Source organism: Pantherophis guttatus, chromosome 10 (assembly GCF_059756535.1).
Source record: "Pantherophis guttatus breed Tessera chromosome 10, ASM5975653v1, whole genome shotgun sequence".
Classification (NCBI taxonomy): Eukaryota; Metazoa; Chordata; class Lepidosauria; order Squamata; family Colubridae; genus Pantherophis; species Pantherophis guttatus.
Window position 1 is genome coordinate 25,208,364 of NC_142072.1, and position 19,720 is coordinate 25,228,083.

The following is a 19,720-nucleotide window of genomic DNA, read 5'->3' on the forward strand; positions in this document are numbered from 1 at the left end:
TGCAGCAGACTAAAGTGCTATTAAGTAGCACCAGCTGCCTGCAATTACTGCAAGTTCAAATCTCACCAGGCTCAAGGTTCACTTAGCCTTCCCTCCTTTCGAGGTAGGTAAAATGAGGACCCGGATTGTGGGGGCAATAAGCTGACTTTGTATAAAAAAGAACACCGCTTTGGGGGGGGCGAAAGCCCTACTAAGCAGGTATATACAAAAGTATGAAGGCTATTGCTTAACGCATTGTAAGCCACCCTGAGTCTCTGGAGAAGGGCGGCATATAAATCAAACCAATAAATAAATAAATAAATAAATAAATAAATAAAAGCCAATCAAGGCCACTGCATGCAGCAGTCCGGGTCTAGAACAGGTGTGAAATGCTCCTGGTTCAGACCGGATCACCCGAACTGGTAGCAATGGCAGTGGGTGAATTGTGAACTGGTAGCAAAAATCCCTGTCCCCCTCCCCATGCCCAGCTGAGCCGCTCAATCATCAGAGGCTTTTTTTTTTAAGCATTTTTTCTACAACCTCTTTGGCTAAAGAGGTTGTAGAAAAAATGCTTTTAAAAGTTTAAAAAAAAAAGTTGGCCACGCCCACTCAGTCACATTACCCCACCATCAAGCCACGCCCACAGAACCGGTAGTAACAAATTTTACATTTCACCACTGGTCTAGAGGTCTAATAACTAGCTTGTGGAAGAATATAGTCCAGGGTTGCAGGAGGGAAGAGCTCTTTCCCAGGGAGCAAAGACAAAGAAACTTGGAATCTCTGGAATGCAGAAAGAGAGGGACGGCGGAGCCGCTCAGTAGTTCACAGGGTACAATTCAGGGGTGAATTCCAGCAGGTTCTGACAGGTTCTGGAGAACTGGTAGCAGAAATTTTGAGCAGTTCGGAGAACCAGCAAATACCACCTCTGGCTGGCCCCAGAGTGGGGTGGGAATGGAGATTTTGCAATATCCTTTCCCCTGGAGTGGGGAGGGAATGGGGATTTTGCAGTATCCTTCCCCCAGGAGTGGGGAGGGAATGGGGATTTTGCAGTATCTTTCCCCTGGAGTGGGGAGGAAATGGGAATTTTGCAGTATCCTTCCCCTGGAGTAGGGAGGGAATGGAGATTTTGCAGTATCCTTCCCCCAGGAGTGGGGAGGGAATGGGGATTTTGCAGTATCTTTCCCCTGGAGTGGGGAGGGAATGGGGATTTTGCAATATCCTTCCCCCAGGAGTGGGGAGGGAACGGAGATTTTTCAGTATCCTTCCCCTGCCACGCCCACCAAGCCAAACCACGCCCACCACGCCAAACCATGCCTATCAAGCCACGCCCACAGAACCTGTAATAAAAAAACTTGGATTTCACCACTGGTACAATTTAATAATTATGCAGATAATTGCTTTGGTCCCGCACAATTTCTGTCTATAGGCAAAGTACTCAGAGGTAACTCTGCGTATCCGTCCTGGTTCCTTGGACCTGACGCAGCTCCAAAGACAGAGTGATTGGGGAAGGAAGAGAAAAAGGCTACTCTGGGACCGTCTGTCTTTATAGGGAGGGAAAAGGGGTTTTATGTGCAAATGGACTGAGACTGGCTACAAGAGCTGAAGATCTATGGGGAAAAGAAAACATTTAAAGAGCAAAGAAATAGTTAAGATAACGAAACATACAGCTACAAGCATGGGAATAGGAACATTGAAACAGAACACAAAGATTTGGAGATTAAATATGAATAGAAATAGCTGTAAAGCTATAGCAGTGGGAAGGCAGAGCAGCCTCTCTTCCTCCTCCATCCCTCAGCTTTGAGTGGTCTTACAGCTCCAGGATTTGATGGTTTTCTCTTGCTGCCTGAAGCCTGCAGATAGTCCTCGATTTATAGGCAATCACTTAGTGACTGTTCAAAGTTATAATTGCCCAGGATTTGATGTTCTGACATCTGCCCCCTCCTCCCCCAGCAGTCATGAGACTGCAGTGTATGTTGTTTTTTTTGCCAGAAACCAGCGTGCACTTCTTCTTTCTGGCAAAAACCACCCATAGTGAACAATGGATTCGTTTAACGACCATGGTGTTTGTTTAATGACCATGGTGTCCACTTAATGATCATGACATTTGCTTAGCATCCATGGTGTTTGCATTACAGCCATCACAAAAAAAAAAGCTCATAAAATCAGGCATAATAATTTGGTGAGCCATTTTATGACCATTGCAATATGACCGGAATTGTGGGTTCAATTATGGTCATAAGTCAAAGATGTCCCTTGTCTGGCTGAGGGAGGTTCTTGCCTTTGAGTTGGAGGTTTCTCTTTAGAATTGAATAAAATAGAGTAGAGTAGAGTAGAGTAGAGTAGAGTAGAGTAGAGTAGAGTAGAGTAGAGTAGAGTAGAATAGAATAGAATAGAATAGAATAGAATAGAATAGAATAGAATAGAATAGAATAGAATAGAATAGAATAGAATAGAATAGAATAGAATAGAATAGAATAGAATAACAGAGTTGGAAGGGACCTTGGAGGTCTTCTGGTCCAACCCGCTGCTCAGGCAGCAAACCCTATACCACTTCAGACAAATGGTTGTCCAATCTCTTTTAAAAATTTCCAGTGTTGGAGCACCCACAACTTCTGGAAGTGAGTTATTCCATTGATTAATTGTTCTCACTGTCAGGAAATTTCTCCTTAGTTCTCAGTTGGATCTCTCCTTGATTACTTTCCATCCATTGCTTCTTGTCCTGTCCTCAGGTGTTTTGAAGAATAGCTTGACTCCCTCTTCTTTGTGGCAGCCCCTTAAATATTGGAAGACTGCTATCATGTCTCCCCTAGTCCTTCTTTTCATAAAACTAGACATACCCAGTTCCTGCAACCGTTCTTCATAGGTTTTAGCTTCCAGTCCCCTAATCGTCTTTGTTGCTCTTTTCTGCACTCTTTCTAGAGTCTCAACATCTCTTTTACATTGTGGTGACCAAAACTGGATGTAGTATCCAAGTGTGGCCTTACCAAGGTATTATAAAACGATATTAACACTTCATGTGATCTTTATTCTATCCCTCTGTTAATGCAGCTAGAACTGTGCTGGCTTTTTTGGTAACTACATCACACTGCTCCACACTTTCCAGAGACTCTGCTGCCTTCCTAGATTAATTTCTTTTTGACATAAGCACCTATGTGCTTACTTTCAGTTCTCTTTTAATATAGCAAAAAAAAAAACCCTCTCCAAGGTAGGAGCATGGCTGTTTTAACCCTCGTTTCTAGATAGCCCCGAAACCCTGGATCCCAGGAGGAAAAAATTCCTCGCTCATTCCAGGTTGCAAGTTCATATCTTGACTCAGTTCACATTGGATGTTGACACTACTGCAAAGAGAAGAACAGCTGGATATTACATATTTTATGTATCTTGCCCACAGTTCTGTTCCCCCACTTTCCCCATGTCAAGCCCTTCTCTGAACCAGGCAGGAGGTGGGTCTAGTGGTACAGAAGAGGGGATTTCCAGGTACCACAGTTGCCTTGCCAAAATTTGCACCTACTGAAAGATGTAAATATCGGTACTCATGGGAAATGCAGCGTGCGAAGCTGGGCAGACTCCAGTAAGCCACACCATGGGAGTTGAGCAGGCACTGTCGGCTGGCAGATCCTAGAAAAAGAAGAAAGTCACTGGTTATGCCCATCACTCAAAAGGCCAGTACATACAGCCCCATCAAATTCAGTCACTTATTGCTCAGGGGTTAGGATGGAGAGGGATGCATTTGAAGTGACTTTTTTTTTTTTAATTTTAAAAAACAAACTTTATTGAATTTAAAAATATTAACAAGAAAAAGAGAAAATATACAGATTTTCTCACTCATAAAATTTACATTTTCCATCCACAGTTATACTAACATACTTATATAAACACATATATACAAATATACAAACAGTGACTTATTTACCTATTCTATCTATCTGATGGTGCTTTTTATTATTATTATTATTACTTGCATTTCCCATAATTTTTATCTTTACCCTTTTTTCCTTTGGTTTATCCACTTATACCATCTATTCCATACTATAAAATATTTTGAGTCTTCCTTGTCTTTTAATTCAAGAGTTAATTTATCCATTTCTGCGCATGTGTAGATTTTTTGAATTACTTCCTGATCTGTTGGCATACGATCTGTTTTCCACAGTTGTGCTATAGCCAGTCTGGCTGCCGTAATTATGTGTAGGGTCAAATATTTAATGTCTTTTCTAATATTCCTTTTTATCATGCCTAATAGGAAAACTTCTGGTTCTAATTCAATTTCTTGATCTATTATTTCTACTATCCATGTTTTTATTTTTTTCCAATATTTCTTTATTTCTGGGCAAAGCCACCAAACATGGAAAAAAGTACCCTGAGCTTTTTTACATTTCCAACACACAGGATTTACATTCGGGTACATTTTCGCTAGTCTCGAGGGAGCTAGATACCACCTATACCACATCTTATAATGGTTCTCCTTGTAGGCTGCCGATTTTGTCATACTATAATTATTTTCCCATATCCTCTCCCAATCTTCTAACTGTATATTATGCCTGATGTTCTTTGAAGTGGGTTTTGGGTTTGAAGTGACCTTAATGGGTTGTCACCTGCCCTGTAATCCAGATGTCAAGGAATTAAGAAACTCTGACTCCCATTAGGGAGATGGGAGTTCAGAAGAGTCAAGACAATGGCCACAACTGCATAGCGAACCCACCATCTTGACTTCTTCTGAACCTCTAAGGACATCCTTGACCCTTGCAGATATTTGGTGGGCATTTAAATAAGAAGGCTTAGCAACAGATCCTCAATTCCTCAGTTTTAAACTGGGCACCTTCTGTTGCTTTTACGGCAGATAGATTTAGCATGCCTTTCTCTGCCTGAATTGCCTTATTAAAGCATTTTCAGTTGCAAATAACAAAAGAAAGAAAGAAAGAAAGAAAGAAAGAAAGAAAGAAAGAAAGAAAGAAAGAAAGAAAGAAAGAAAGAAAGAAAGAATACAGTATTGCATTACATTTTCAACCCAAAGCTCTTCAAAGTGAATGGGATCACATTATTTTTATTTTATTTATTAAATTTATTGGCTGCCTGTCTTACCACAGGACAGACTGAGGTTCCTTATTTGTAGTACTGTCCCCAAACATTTGATTACACCCTGTTTTTTTTTTTCCTCTTAGAAGATAGAAACCAAGCTATTCCTTTTTAGCTGAAGCATGGACCTTTCTATTTCTTTATTTAACAAATTTAACAAGTTTTCCAGCTATACAAGGAACTCCGGGCAGCAAATTGACATAAAACATAACCAAACTATGTTTGCTCTGATTCATAAGAAAACGGGTCGTGGCCCCTAAAAATTTCATTAGGAACTTATCACACAAAACCACACAGCTAAATCAGAATTCTATCAACATTCCCAGCACAAAGCTTAGGGGAACAGCTTCTGAAAGCTTAATAGGATTGTGGCCATCAGGGGCTGCTCTAGAAGACAGTTAATGTAATAGAGAAGGTACATCTCTTGGGGGGCCATCAATAGCATTGCTTGCAGATGTGGAATCTCCAGATAAAGGGGGAGGTTCCACAAAACCACAGGGGGAGATTCCACAACAACAGAGGGAGAAAGGCTGGTTAACTTAGAGTCACTCCATGGGAGGAAATCACAGAGGCCAGACTCCTGAAGTCTTTATCTGCCTGTTCCCAAGAGAATCTCACAGTTAGTCTGGTGAGATTCTTATAAAGAGGGCTCGTAACTTGGGCGTCCTCCTGGACGCACGGCTGTCTTTAGAAGATCATTTGACGGCCGTGGCCAGGGGGGCTTTTTATCAGGTTCGCCTGATACGCCAGTTGCGCCCCTTTCTAGATCGGGACTCCCTACGCACAGTCACTCAGGCACTCGTCACTTCCCGCCTGGACTACTGCAACGCTCTCTACATGGGGCTCCCCCTGGGGTGCACCCGGAGGCTCCAGCTGAACAACAATAAAGGCCCTACTTTGATCTGCTCATGTAGTCATGATGGTTCCTTGCACTTGACACGGGTGCCTGGCAGAAACCATCAGGGACGGGTGCAGGGGTGAAATCTACTTACCTTCCCTACCGGTTTGGAAGTGCACACGCCTTGTGCGCACGTCATGTGAGCGCACAGACCTGTGCATGCGCAAACCCCTCTGCATGCGCAAAGGGTAAAAAACAGGTAATTTCCTGGTTAAAACCAGGAAGTAACAACAACCGGGCAGGTGGGCGGAGCCTCACACTGCCATCACTACCAGTTCTCCAAAACACCCGCTGCCATCGCTACCGGCTTGGCCAAATCAGTCAGAACTGGTAGATTTCACCCCTGGACGGGTGATCCCACAAATATCCTAGCCCCATTTCATGCAAGGTGACAAGTAGCATCTTGAATGAGACCCAGATTAGTACTGTTCTCATAAAGTATTAGGATAATATTGAAGAATTTTGCTTCTTTCAATTCTACTAAAATATGACACCTTTCATCAGTGGTGGGATTCAACCAGTTCACACCACCTCGGGAGAACCGGTTGTTAACTTTCTGAACAGTTTGGCAAACCGGTTGTTGGAAGAAATCATTTTGGGACAGAACCAGTTGTTAAATTACTTGAATCCCACCACTGCCTTTCATCATGGGTCAAAGCAATCATGTTTGAAAAATGGTCTTTAAAGAAGGCTTGCAAAAAGTATAGCTTTCTCCAAATTCAGAATTAGAAATTTGAAAGCAGTTGCTTTTTCCTCCAAGAAAATGCACCTTATGGGAAATCAATTCTTTTTTTTTTTAATTCAGTAAAGTTTGGTGATGGGTGGAAGGCAAGGCACGTTCCACAACACTAGAGTGAAGAATGTTCCATTGTGAGATATTGTAAACCGAAGGTCAGAAGCAAAATTTGGAAATTCCTTTCAGAAGAAAGAATGACACTGGTCTACAATAAATTGAAGGAGGATTGACCAGGGTTATCTACTTACCTACCTACCTACCTACCTACCTATCAACAAGTACAAGGAAACAAGTAACAGTATAGACATAGACATGGAAACATGAAAAAAGTTGGCACAAATAAAAGGATATACATAGGCAAAAGATAGCCATAAACACATTGAATGAGTACATATAAATGGGGACAGTAGGACAGGGACGGTAGGCACGCTGGTGCGCTTATGCACACCCCCTTAGGGACCTCTTAAGAAACATGAAAGGTCCACCAAAGACAACTTAAGGTAAAAGGTATGGGGATTAGAGAGACTAACAACAGGATCAGGTAGAGTGTTTCAGATATTTACTACTCTATTGCAGAAGTCATATTTCCTACAATCAAGATTAGAGCGAATTACATTGAGTTGAATCTATTGATAGCCCTTGTGTTATTACAGTTGTTATTATTCTTTTTACTGGTATTGCCACTGTTCAACATCTAGAATTGCTTCCTAGTTGAAAAGCAAACCTTATCAGAGATTCCTTCCATTCCCCACCATCTAGTCAGAGCTGAAGAAGCTTCTTGGAAGAGAAGCGAAATGTCTTCAAAGAAAAAACAAGATAGTCCAGTTGCCTCCTGAAAAAGCATCTCTGAGATATATCCGAGATTGCAACTTCAAGTAAGAAGCGTTCCGAGACTTTGTTTTAAAATAAAGAGTGGTACTACGTCTATGGGTTTTATTTATGCATGGAATCTGCATTTAATTTATCTAAATCCAAACAAATTTTTATTAAAATGGATTTGAATTTACTACAATGTGCAATTTTATTCAGTTTATATTATGTTGACTGTGGTCTTTGCTAGTCATTTTTAGATTTAAGAGGGGTTTTTAGTCTCTTAAGATGATTTATATGGTATATTTAATTATTCATAACGTTAATGATATTTAAGACCTCCCTGACATTTTAAAGTCCCCAGTTCATTTATCTGTATTATATTATATTATTTTACTTTTTTCATATTTCCTCTTGTATATGTAATTTTCTTTGAAGTATTCAATAAAGGAAAAAAAAATGGGGTTGCATTGTAACTCCCATCTAACCCAGTCACTTTGAACATGATGGGACCAATAGTCTGATATATCTGGAGTCCATAAGGTGGTAACCATTCAAGTGAACTGAAGTGGCCCTCTATTTTCAGAGTGAAATCCAATTTAGAAAAGGTATCTCATTCATAAATCCACCCCTCCTTTCCAATTGTCCTCTGCTGTGTTTTAGGCTCCGATTTGGAGAACCTACATTGTCAATCTCTACCCAAGTATCTACCTACCTGTAGCATTTGATGGACATTTGTTGTAGACTGTTTCTCCAGCTGCAGCTTTCTTCCAAGTCATCAGGGCAATGGACTCATCCCTGCACATTTCATGGAAGGCTGGGAGGAGAGAAGAGGGAACTAGTAGAGCAGCAGAACAAATACCCCCACCTAGCAAAGTTAGCCCAAAGATAAGATGATGGGGACATAGCAGATGTAATGGTCTTTTACCAAATTAAGTAAGTGCAGATGAATTGTCTCATTTTTTTCCCTACCAATTCTCACATCTAATTTAAAATGTGCCTTTACATTTATTTCAAAGGCAAGAGATTTAGAACAGAGGCCCTGGTGGTGAAATCCAATTTTTTTTACTACCGGTTCTATGGGTGTGGCTTGGTGGGTGTGGCAGGGGAAGGATACTGCAAAATCTCCATTCCCACCCCACTCCAGGGGAAGGATACTGCAAAATCCCCATTCACTCCGCATTCCTGGGGGAAGGATATTGCAAAATTTCCATTCCCACCCCACTCTGGGGCCAGCCAGGAGTGGTATTGGCCGGTTCTCTGAACTGCTCAAAATTTCCGCTACCGGTTCTCCAGAACCTGTCAGAACCTGCTGGATTTCACCCCTGAGTGGCCCCCAATATTTTGGGCACTGGGGACTGGAGGGAGCATGGTTTCGTGTGCTGCCTATGTCCTGAAGATGGGGCTTCGCTTGCTTGTGCAGCCCAGTTTCTGGCATGCTGCGGACCGGTGCTGGTCCATAGACCAAGGGTTGTTGACCCCTGATTTAGAATATATCCCCAAGAATGAAACTGTGTAATGGTACCTGGGAAAGATCTTGGGAGACAGGAGGAAGGGTTGCAGACTAAGCAATTGTCAGATAAAAGACAGCTGAGCACAAAGAATAATGTCTCAGGCAAATGGGGGCAAATGTCTCAGAAGAGACCCTCCCTAGTGGGGGAGATGCATTTTTCAGACTTGCAAGATTCTGTTGATGTAACCTTACATCAAAGATAAAGCTAATACATCTGGGTCTGCCTCTTATCTGAAGTACCTCACAAGATTGACAACCTATGTCAACTTGCCCCTGTGAGATGACAAAATGGCCACAGACACTAATGAATGGCCACTCATGCATATTGTAGAAGAAAAGCTGTGTTAGCATAAGATGGGGAGGGGGGGAAATAGGATTCTGGTAGCATCTGTTCAGATTTGAATAAAATTTAAGGTAAAATAGGTGCTACCATTCAGTCCTTCGTTGGATGGTTATCTTTCAATAGTAATAGCACTTAGACTTAGATACCTCTTCAAAGGGCATTTACAGCCCTCTCTAAGCAGTTTACAGAGTCAGCCTCTTGCCCCCAACAATCTGGGTCCTCATTTTACTGACCTCGGAAGGATGGAAGGCTGAGCCAACCTTGAGCCTGGTGAGATTTGATCTGCCAAACTGCTGGCAGATGGTGATCAGCAGAAGTAGCCTGCAGTACTGCACTCTAACCACTGCGCCACCGTGGCTCTCAATCCCGCACAATTTGCAATTTCTTCTCCTCATACATTTTAAGATGTATGGACTTCAACTCCCAGAATTCCCCAGCTAGCATGACTCACATCTTCAATTTGCCAAGGTTGAGAACACCCACGTTAAACTGAATTAAAACCAGTAGAAAACCACGAGAGAACTTTTCTGCCATTCCTTTTTAAGGAGGGCTGCCTATCTCTCTGACCGGTCGCAGTCAGTGTTGGCAGGGGGGCAGAGGTCAACCCCGAGGCGCCTCGTTTGTGGGGTGCTGCAAAGGTCGGTCCTCTCGCTCCTTCTGTTCAACATTTATGTGAAACCGCTGGACGAGATTATCCGTGGCTTTGGGGTGGAGTTCCATCAGTACGCTGATGATACGCAGCTGTACATCTCCACCCCAGGCCATCCCAACAATGCCATTGAAGTGATGTCCCGGTGCCTGGAGGCCGTGTGGATCTGGATGGGGAATAACAGGCTCCAACTCAACCCTTCCAAGACCGAGTGGCTGTGGCTTCCGGCGTCCCGATATAGCCAGCTGATGCCAACGCTGGCTATTGGGGGTGAATCATTGGCCCTCCCGGAGAGGGCTCGCAACTTGGGTGTCCTCCTGGATACACAGCTGTCTTTGGAAGAGCATATGACGGCCGTGGCCAGGGGGGCTTTTCATCAGGTCCGCCTGATTCACCAGTTACGTCCCTTTCTGGGTCGCCAGTTGCGTCCGTTTCTGGATTCGCCAGTTGCGTCCCTTTCTGGATCGGAGCTCCTTACGCACAGTCACTCAGGCGCTCATCACTTCCTGCCTGGACTACTGCAATGCTCTCTACATGGGGCTCCCCTTGAGGAGCACCCGGAGGCTCCAACTGGTGCAGAATGCGGCCGCATGGGGGATTATGTGAGCAAGAGGGCGCTCCCATGTGATGCCTCTCCTGCACGAGCTGCATTGGCTTCCAGTGGTCTTCCGGGTGCGCTTCAAAGTGTTGGTTACCACCTTTAAAGCGCTCCATGGCATAGGACCTGGGTATTTGCGAGACCGCCTTCTGCCGCCGATAGCCTCCCACCAACCAGTATGCTCCCATAGAGAGGGACTCCTCAGGATGCCGTCAGCCAGGCAATGTCGGCTGGCGACCCCCAGGGGGAGAGCCTTCTTTGTGGCGGCACCTGCCTTCTGGAACGATTTGCCCCTGGAGATACGAAGGATACCAGATCTCCAGGCCTTTCGCTGTGCCCTAAAAACTTTTATTTTCCATCAAGCAGGGCTGGCGTGAAACCCCCCCTCTTTTTTTAGTTCTTTTTAGCTTCTTAGCTTTTAAGTGTAAATTGGGTTTTAATTGGATTGTTTTAAACTGTGGGCCAAAGCTGTATAATTCTTTTAATTGATTTTAAATTTTGTATTGGTATGTTTTTTATCCTTGGCTGTGCACCGCCCTGAGTCCAATAGGAGAAGGGCGGTATATAAATTGAATGAATGAATGAATGAATGAATGAATGAATGAATGGATGGATGGATGGATGGATGGATGAATGAATGAATGAATGAATGAATGAATAAATAAATAAATAAATAAATAAATAAATAAATAAATAAATAAATAAATAAATAAATAAATCTAAATGCTATAATGCCAAATACCTGGGCATTTTTTCTCATTGCAGGTCTTCACTTCTTCTCCGCTGCCCTCACAGGGGTAGTCTTGTGCTCCCATCCCCTGGCACATCCGGAAACGTTTCTGCCAGCCGGTGTCACAAGTCTTGGAGCACATATTCCATTCACTCCATGGACCCCATTTGCTTGCAGCTGCAGACAAGCGAGTAGAAGATAGAAAGGATTAGGGGCTTCTGAACTCCATGGCACACACTCTCTGCTCCCTTTTCTTATTCACCCATATTAATATTTATTTATTCATCCATCTATCTATCTATCTATCTATCTATCTATCTATCTATCTATCTATCCATCCATCCATCTATCTATCATCTATCTATCTAGTGTGTTTATTCTCTCTCTAATACTATTTAGTCCTTCCATCCATCCATCCATCCATCCATCCATCCATCCATCCATCTATCTATCTATCTATCTATCTATCTATCTATCTATCTATCTATCTATCTATCTATCATGTGGCATATACAGAGATCATGTAATCCCTGATATAAAACATTAACAAAACTCATACATACAAACACAAATATAAGTTTAAGTAGAGCATCAGCAAGTATTTATATATAAAATATGTAGACGGTACAAGATACAAGATAAAATATTAAATTAAGATGAAACAAGATGGGGAAAAAATCAGCATACTACAGCACCATACAGTTGCAATAGGATAGATGTTATAATTCAATAGCTAAAGAAGCTAATCATCTAACTCAGTGTTTCTCAACCTTGGAAGCTTGAAGATGGGTGGACTTCAACTCCCAGATTCTGGGAGTTGAAGTCCACCCATCTTCAAGCTACCAAGGTTGAGAAACACTGACCTAACTGCTTCTGGTGTAGCTGCAATGAGATCATCCCAGATGCCTTGAAATTTCCTGAGGAGACATTCTCAATCCATATGTGTTATTGTTTGTTCTGGTACACCACAGTCACGTTGCAGGTTCTCGGCCATTCCCAATTTAAACAGCTTCACCTTCATTCTGACATGGTCTGTCCTGATGCTATTCAGGTGGCTCCATATTTTTTCAGGGCAGCTGCATTTCTGGAAGTGGTGGTTTTTTTTTTGTTTTTTTGTTTTTTATCTCCATGATCTGATTGATTACAGTTATTAAACGTCACCCATTTTAATTGCCATTCTTCATCTAGATCATAAGATTGTGATAAGTTACCCTAAATTGGTTTCTTAGACTTAAGCTTTGTGTGAGGTAGAGATTATTCACACATGTCCTTGCATACTCTCCTAATTTGCTTTCCTCTTAGCTGGAGGACCAGATAGAAGGGCTCTGAAGATGGAAGGACACCTTTTCAATCAGAGGGATGCAACGGGGCTGGCTGATAATTGCTTTAATTAAATATTCCACAGATGATTAAACCCATTTATCAATAATTCAGATCTCATTTAAACTAAAATGGCCTCTCTTCTCACCCAGGGTTGCGATCACAAGGGGTAACTTAACAAATGGAATTCATTTCCCATCCCTCAGGAGGTACTCTCTTTTCAAGAATGCATCTTTATCAGATTCAGAGAATCTTAACTGGTTCACAATTATATTTCAATTGATTCCCAGGTATAGTCTCCTCCACTCCTACCTTTTTATTTTTAACTGGTTCACAGTTCATATAAACTGTTACCCAGCGTATGCTTTCCTCCACTCCTAACTCTGTTTATTGGCTGGTCCACAGTGTTGCTTTAACTGTTTTCCAGCTTGTGCTTTCCTCCATTCCTAACTCTTATTTTAATTTTTAACTAATTCCAAGCTTTGTTTCAACTGTTTTCTAATATAATACCTTCCTCCATTCCTACCATATTTATTAACCTGGAGCAAAACTCTACTTTAGCTAATTTCCAAAATCGTATTTCACATTACTCCTAGTTTCACATATTTAATTGATTGATAACATTTTGTTTTAAATATTACCTCGCTTGCATTTCCCTCCCTTCCAACTTCTCTTATTCAATCTGTTAGCTTCAAATTAGATCCAGAGAATCTTGAGATACAGGGTAATTGCCAAAAAAAAGCAACAGTAAGAAACAGTATGATCACCCATGACCTTTTGGCTATTTGTCAAGACAAGAGTTGGGCTGGGTCTCTCACATAGGCAAATACTATATTCTTCCCAAATTTCTGATGGTAGTGGACCTCTTTTTAGTCTCAGATTTTGTTTTGGAAGCATCCATCACCCCACATGTCCTTGTACAGGAAGAACGTATGGAAATTAATCTTCTTGAGAGGAATGTAATCCATTGTTTAGAGTTCCTCTAGGTGTTGTGGTCCACCTGCAGCCTGCAGAGCTGGCAGCAGAGTTAGACAGTGAGGAGGCTGGGAAGGAACATGGGCCAGTCCTGGAGTCTGGGGAAGGCCCAGATGAGGGCTCTGCTTTGGAGGCAGAGATGGGGCCAGGGCCATCTGGGAATGATGCGCGGACTCCAGAACCTCCAGAGTTAGACAGCAGACAGGCAGAGGAACAGGAGGAGCCTGTTCCTAGTGCACACATGCGCAAAGCTGCCAGAAGGCAAGAACAGCTAAAGCAAAAGGGACCACTCAGGAGTAAGGCCAGGAGATGATTGGCCCCTCCCATAAGGCTTAAAAGAGAAACAAAGGCACTTGAGGCCTTTTGCAGGAAAGCAACGTTGCTAACTCTGTTTCCAGTCGGCGTCTCTTGTTTGTTTCTGAACTTAGTGGGGCTTTGCCAAGTAAGTAAGGCCTTTGCCAGGGTGTCAAAGAAGATAAAGGTTGGTGATTATCCCGGACTTCTTCCAAAGGACTTGTTTTGCTACTAATTGGGACTCAGCTGGAAATTAACATAATTCTCAGCTGTTACAATAAAATAGGTTTGTTTGGGACTAATTGTGTCTTGTAATGACTCAGTAAGCCTAGGTCACAACACTAGGTGACAACACTGGAAGTGTGTGGCCCCCAAAGAAAGGTCATAGGTTTTCTTCACTGGGTGTCACCCATCTGAGATTGGCCAGGTCAAGAAACAGACATTACAGAGATGCTACTCTATTATTGTAGCCTCTCTATGTAGATAGCAATGGATTAACCTTTAAGCAGAATAAGGATGTGGGTAGGATACCAAGGGATTGGAGGGGGTGGGAACCACTAGTTCCTTTTAACTAGTAGAAGCTCATCAGAAAGAGATTCAACCTAGAAATCAAGAGACAGTGAGAACAATTAATCAATGGAATATCTTGCCTCCCAGAATTGTGGATGCTCCATCACTGATGGTTTTATTTGGACAACCAGGATGGTATAAGGATTCCTGGCTTGGACAAGGGGTTGGACTAGAAGACCTCCAAGGTCCCTAAGATTCTATGAACTATCCTGTCATTAATGTTTTCACTGCCATACTCAACCTTAGTTTTCAATACTGAATGGGTCTTAATGTCTTGTCAGTTATGCCATGGAAGGGATGACAGGCACCAATGTTGGGCTGGGCTTAGGCCAGTGGTCAGTTTCAAAAATTTTTACTACCGGTTCTGTGAGTGTGGCTTGGTGGGCGTGGCTTGGTGGGCATGGCAGGGGAAGGATATTGTAAAATCTCCATTCCCACCCCACTCCAGAGGAAGGTTACTGCAAAATCCCCATTTCCTCCCGATCAGCTGGGACTTGGGAGGCAGAGAATAGATGGGGGCGGGACCAGTCAGAATTTTTACTAGCGGTTCTCCAAACTACTCCAAATTTCCGCTACCGGTTCTCCAGAACTGGTCAGAACCTGCTGAAACCCACCTCTGGCTTAGGCAATAGATATAAACAAACATGCCAGAGAGGCAATCAAAAAGCTAAAAAGGAAACAAAAAGACCAAAATACAATCAGCAATCAGCACCCTAATAAACAGAGATTAGCGCCAAGATTAACACTGGAACAACAATCAAGCAGCAACAATCAAGGAACTACCAGGTACTAAGAGCCGAGGTGGTGCAGTAGTTAAGAGTGCAGTACTGCAGTCTACTTCAGCTGACTGCTAGCTGCAGTTCTGCAGATCGAATCTCACCGGCTCAAGGTTGGCTCAGCCTTCCATCCTTCCAAGGTGGGTAAAATAAGGACCCAGATTGTTGGGGGCAATATGCTAACTCTGTAAACCGCTTAGAGAGGGCTGTGAAGCACTGTGAAGTGGTATATAACTCTAAGCGCTATTGCTATTGCTACCAACTTAGACAAACAAGCTAACATTGAACAACATCTAATCAAGGAACTACCAAGACCACTCCTGCCAACATTGACAGGGCAAGTCACTTGTATATATAGAGCAAACCCCACTCCGTTCTAGCACTGACGATGCTATCAGATTGAAACATCTGCAAGAAAACAACCAAGCTCAGAGAGCACAAAGGACCCTGCATCAGTTGGCCTTAACCTCACCCTGGTTATAGGGTAGGATAATGGAATTATGGAAGCCTTTCTTTGATCCATCTTGTACTACACAAAATCAAGGCCAGGCTACTTTGAATTTCTTTCACCCATCTGTGAAGTCACTTCTTTAAGTCCCTCTCTGTCATTTCTTTCATGCCTTCAGGATCAACTCCAAACTCTTTTATTCCAGGAATGACTAGATGATCTAAACCAGGGGTCAGCAACCTGTGGCTCTGGAGCTGCATGTGGCTCTTTCATCTCTCTGCTGCAGCTCCCTGTCGCTGGTCGGCGCCACAATTTTGAGAGGAGTTTCCAGTTAGGGAGGGGGGAAGCATGGCGTGCCAGGAGGAGACTCTATGGCAAGGGGAGGGTTTTCCAGTCAGCTCCACAATTGATAGGGCTTTTGGTTAGGACAGGTAGAGGAAAAAGGACACCGCACTAGGAGGAGACTCTATGGTGGGGGAACCGGACTTCCGGTCGGCTCCAAAATTGAACGGGAACTTCTGGTTGGGACTTTTGTGGCTCTTTGAGGGTTTAAGGCTGCCGACCCCTGATCTAAGCAATTAGTTTCTGTGGAAGTTGACTGCTGTCTCTTTGCCTACTCATAAGGCAATACAGCAAGCAGCTGGTTCAGTTATCTTTTCGCATCAGGAACAATCCAATGGGCATCTAATACAAAAATGCAATGATTCCAAGGGGGAATGCTTAGAAGCAGCTCAGTTTAATGCTGAGAATCATTCGAATACACAGGAGGAAACATCCTTCATGGGGGGATACTTTCCGCACAAAGGAGCCTTTGTTAATTAAATTTATTATGACACACTACTATATTTTTTGGGGGGAAAATTGCAAAGGACCGCTCCACTCTTCCCTTACCTGATCTCTTAACATTTTGCTCAACTGAAATATTACAGGTTCCAACCAGGAAATTATATCTTTTAATGCTCCCAGTAAGCGTTCAACAAAAGTCATCATGCAAAGAATGATAGCACATGGGGGAGAAAGCTCGTGCTTTTCTGTCTTCTTTTTGGAGTGCTAGCATTAAAAATGCAGGGGTCTCGCCGTGACATCGTCTCATTCATGTGCCTACTGCTATAAAGGTCTAGGGGAGGAAGGGGCAGCTTACTCAGTATGGGAGCTACAAGTTGCTTTTGTAATGGCAAAGATCTTATGCTGCATAAGTTACCAAAGGGATGGGATCTCTTTTTTATGGGGTTTGAATTTTTAAAGTGGTCAAGTGTATTAACCCTCTGCAACTATGCAGGCACTCATTTCAGCCCTTAATTAGACCACTCAAAATGCAAAATCTTTGGGATTTTGGCAGTAGCATGGCTGTGAATGGATGTTGGGGCTGAGAACAGCCTATGGTTAGCACCAGGGTTTTCAGCAGCTGCTTAATTTTTTTTTTTCCCCAAGCAGGATTTCCTGGGGAGCATTTAGCAAGATTTATTGAGATGAACTGGATGGAGTTACAAGAATTCCAGCAACTGAACCGTTTCCCATTTAGAATCAATCTACCTCCAGGTAGGCGGTAAAGACTCTGATTTTCTTTTAAACAGTCTCCTGATGATTCAGAAATAATAGAATACCGTTGGAGTTGGAAGGAACTTTAGAGGTCTTCTAGTCCAACCCTCTGCTTAAGCAGGAGATCCTATACCATTCCAGACAAATGGCTGTCCAATCTCTTCTTTAAAATCTCCAGTGTTGGAGCACCCATAACTTCCAGAGGCACATTGTTGCACTGATTAATTGTTCTCACTGTCAGGAAATTTCTCTTAGTAGGAAGGTGGGTCTCTTCACTGATAATTTGGAATTTGGCTGGTTTCATAACAGGCACTTCAATCCATAGCAGTCTGGAAACCAGTTCTAAGACCTAATCTAGGAAATATCCTACCGTTTGATTTTGCTGAAGATATAAGAAGTCCTGATTCCTTTAGAATGTGAACTTCTTGGTCCTGGAAATAGTTTTGCTCTCCTAAGTGGTCCTTGGAAAATTCCCGTTGCCAAATCTCCTGCTTCACAAATCTTTTAACCAGCTGCAAAGTCCTCCCATAGGGAAACCTGTCAACTTGTCATCATCATCATTGTCTCTTGGGCTCAGAATCATAAATAGCCACAACTTCGATGCAGCAACTAATCATTTTCATGCTGGTGCACTGAGGCATATGAGCCTTGGATCTCCTTTTTTGGGCATTAAAAAGTAAAGAAAGATTTCCCTTGTCAGTCATGCCTGACTCTAGGGGGTAGTGCTCATCCTTGTCAAGTGAGCCAGCATTGTCTGAAGATCATGTGGTCATGTGGCCAGCATGACTACCGTATTTTTCAGAGTATAAGATGCACCGGAGTATAAGACGCACCTTAGTTTTTGGGGAGGAAAATAAGAAAAAAGCTGATTGGTGGGTGGATCGGCCTCCTGGAATACCCCCAATCAGCTGTTTCCAGAGGTGAATTTTAGCAACAGGTTCCTTGGTTGTGAGTTCTGTGCCTTGCTTTTTTTTTTGCTTTTTTTTTTCTGCCTCTGAAACTTCTGAAACTTTGTTTCAGAAAAAACTTTTTTTCCTGCCTCTGAAAGCCTCTGAAACAGCTTCAGAAAAGAAGCCTCTGAAGCTCTGTTTGGGGGCTTCTTTTCTGAAGCTTCATTTCTGATGCTTTTATCAGCCTCTGAAACCTCAGTTTGAGAAGCTAGGCGGGGCTACATTCGGAGTATAAGATGCATCCAGATTTTTACTCTCTTTTTTGGGGGGAAAAGGTGTGTCTTATACTCCAAAAAATACGGTATATGCCAAAGGTGCACAGAAAGTTATTAGCTTCACACCAAAGTGGTACTTATTTATCTACTTGCATTTGCATACTTTTGAGACTGCTAGGGTGGCAGGAGCTTAGGCAAGAACAGGAACTCACTCCATCATGTGGTACTTCGGTCTCAAACTACCAGCCTTCTGGTTGACAAACCCAGTGTCTTACCCACTTGGCCACTATGCCCCCTGTCCTTGGTATTACAATTACATAAAAGCCATAATAAGTGCCGGATGATTTTAAGAAGGCTACCTACAGGAAACCTTAATAGTCCTCTATAGAATAATGGATTCAGGCATTGGTGGGGACAGTTTTTGCTTGATACACTGGATAAAAACTGGATTCTCACCTGCATCTTGGCTATGTGTCTAGCTCAACTTATAAAACAGTTCACAATCAAAGCTCTTAGATTCTCACTGTCTCTTTAGGTGGGTTTCTTGCAAGGAAAAAAGACTTTGATTACTGAATCTTGGTAAATGGATATGCTGTACGTCAGTAGTGCTACCGGTTAGCTCGTGTGCTTGTGTGCAATGCTTCTGCGCATGCGCAGAAGCATCTGGCAAAGGTGGGTGGAGCTTCCCACTACCGCCGCTATCAGTTCACTGATCTGGGTAGAACCGATAGCAACCCACCACTGCTGTACGTACTTTAGCTCTCATTTACTATTTACTCCTTTACATATTAAGATAAAATTTCCTTCTACCTTTGATTCTTTTTCTAAGAGTTTCTTGACTGGAAGGGTGAGGAGGTTGCTATCTATTTAGAAGATACAAAACGCATATCCATCTTTTCTTCTTCTGCCATATCTGAAAATATCCCTTCCTTTTCCCAGGCTAATTCCATATAAGCTCCTTTTGATAAGATATTCTACTTCTTAACTTTTGGCTTGTAGGGAATCTTTCTATAATTGTATTCTGTAATTATGATAACCCTTTCATGGATCACTGCCTTGTCGTGGCGAAGGGGCTTGCACAGCGCAATGAAGCTATGAGCTATGCCGTGCAGGGCCACCCAAGAGGTCATAGCAGAGAGCTCTGACAAAATGTGATCCACTGGAGAAGGAAATGGCAACCCACTTTCATGGTTTTGCCGTGAAAACCCCATGGACACTACCAAAAGGCAAAAAGATATGACGCTGGAAGATGAGCTCCTGATGTCAGAAGGTGTCCAACATGCTACTGGGGAAGAGCAGAGGGC

At 42.8% G+C, this 19,720-nt stretch overlaps 1 protein-coding gene across 8 annotated transcripts in view; it reads right to left on the reverse strand.

Moving 5' to 3' along the window:
- The window catches only part of ADGRB2 (adhesion G protein-coupled receptor B2), a 313,970-nt gene that overhangs the window by 97,496 nt on the left and 196,754 nt on the right, over positions 1-19,720 (reverse strand). For all 8 annotated transcript variants that reach the window (XM_034413346.3, XM_060691413.2, XM_034413343.3 and 5 more), the window contains 3 exons: positions 11,342-11,506; positions 8,212-8,313; positions 3,491-3,597 (listed from right to left, as the gene is read on the reverse strand). In XM_034413346.3, coding sequence (XP_034269237.2) covers positions 3,491-3,597; positions 8,212-8,313; positions 11,342-11,506 — 374 coding nt within the window. The remainder of the gene's footprint in view (positions 1-3,490; positions 3,598-8,211; positions 8,314-11,341; positions 11,507-19,720) is intronic.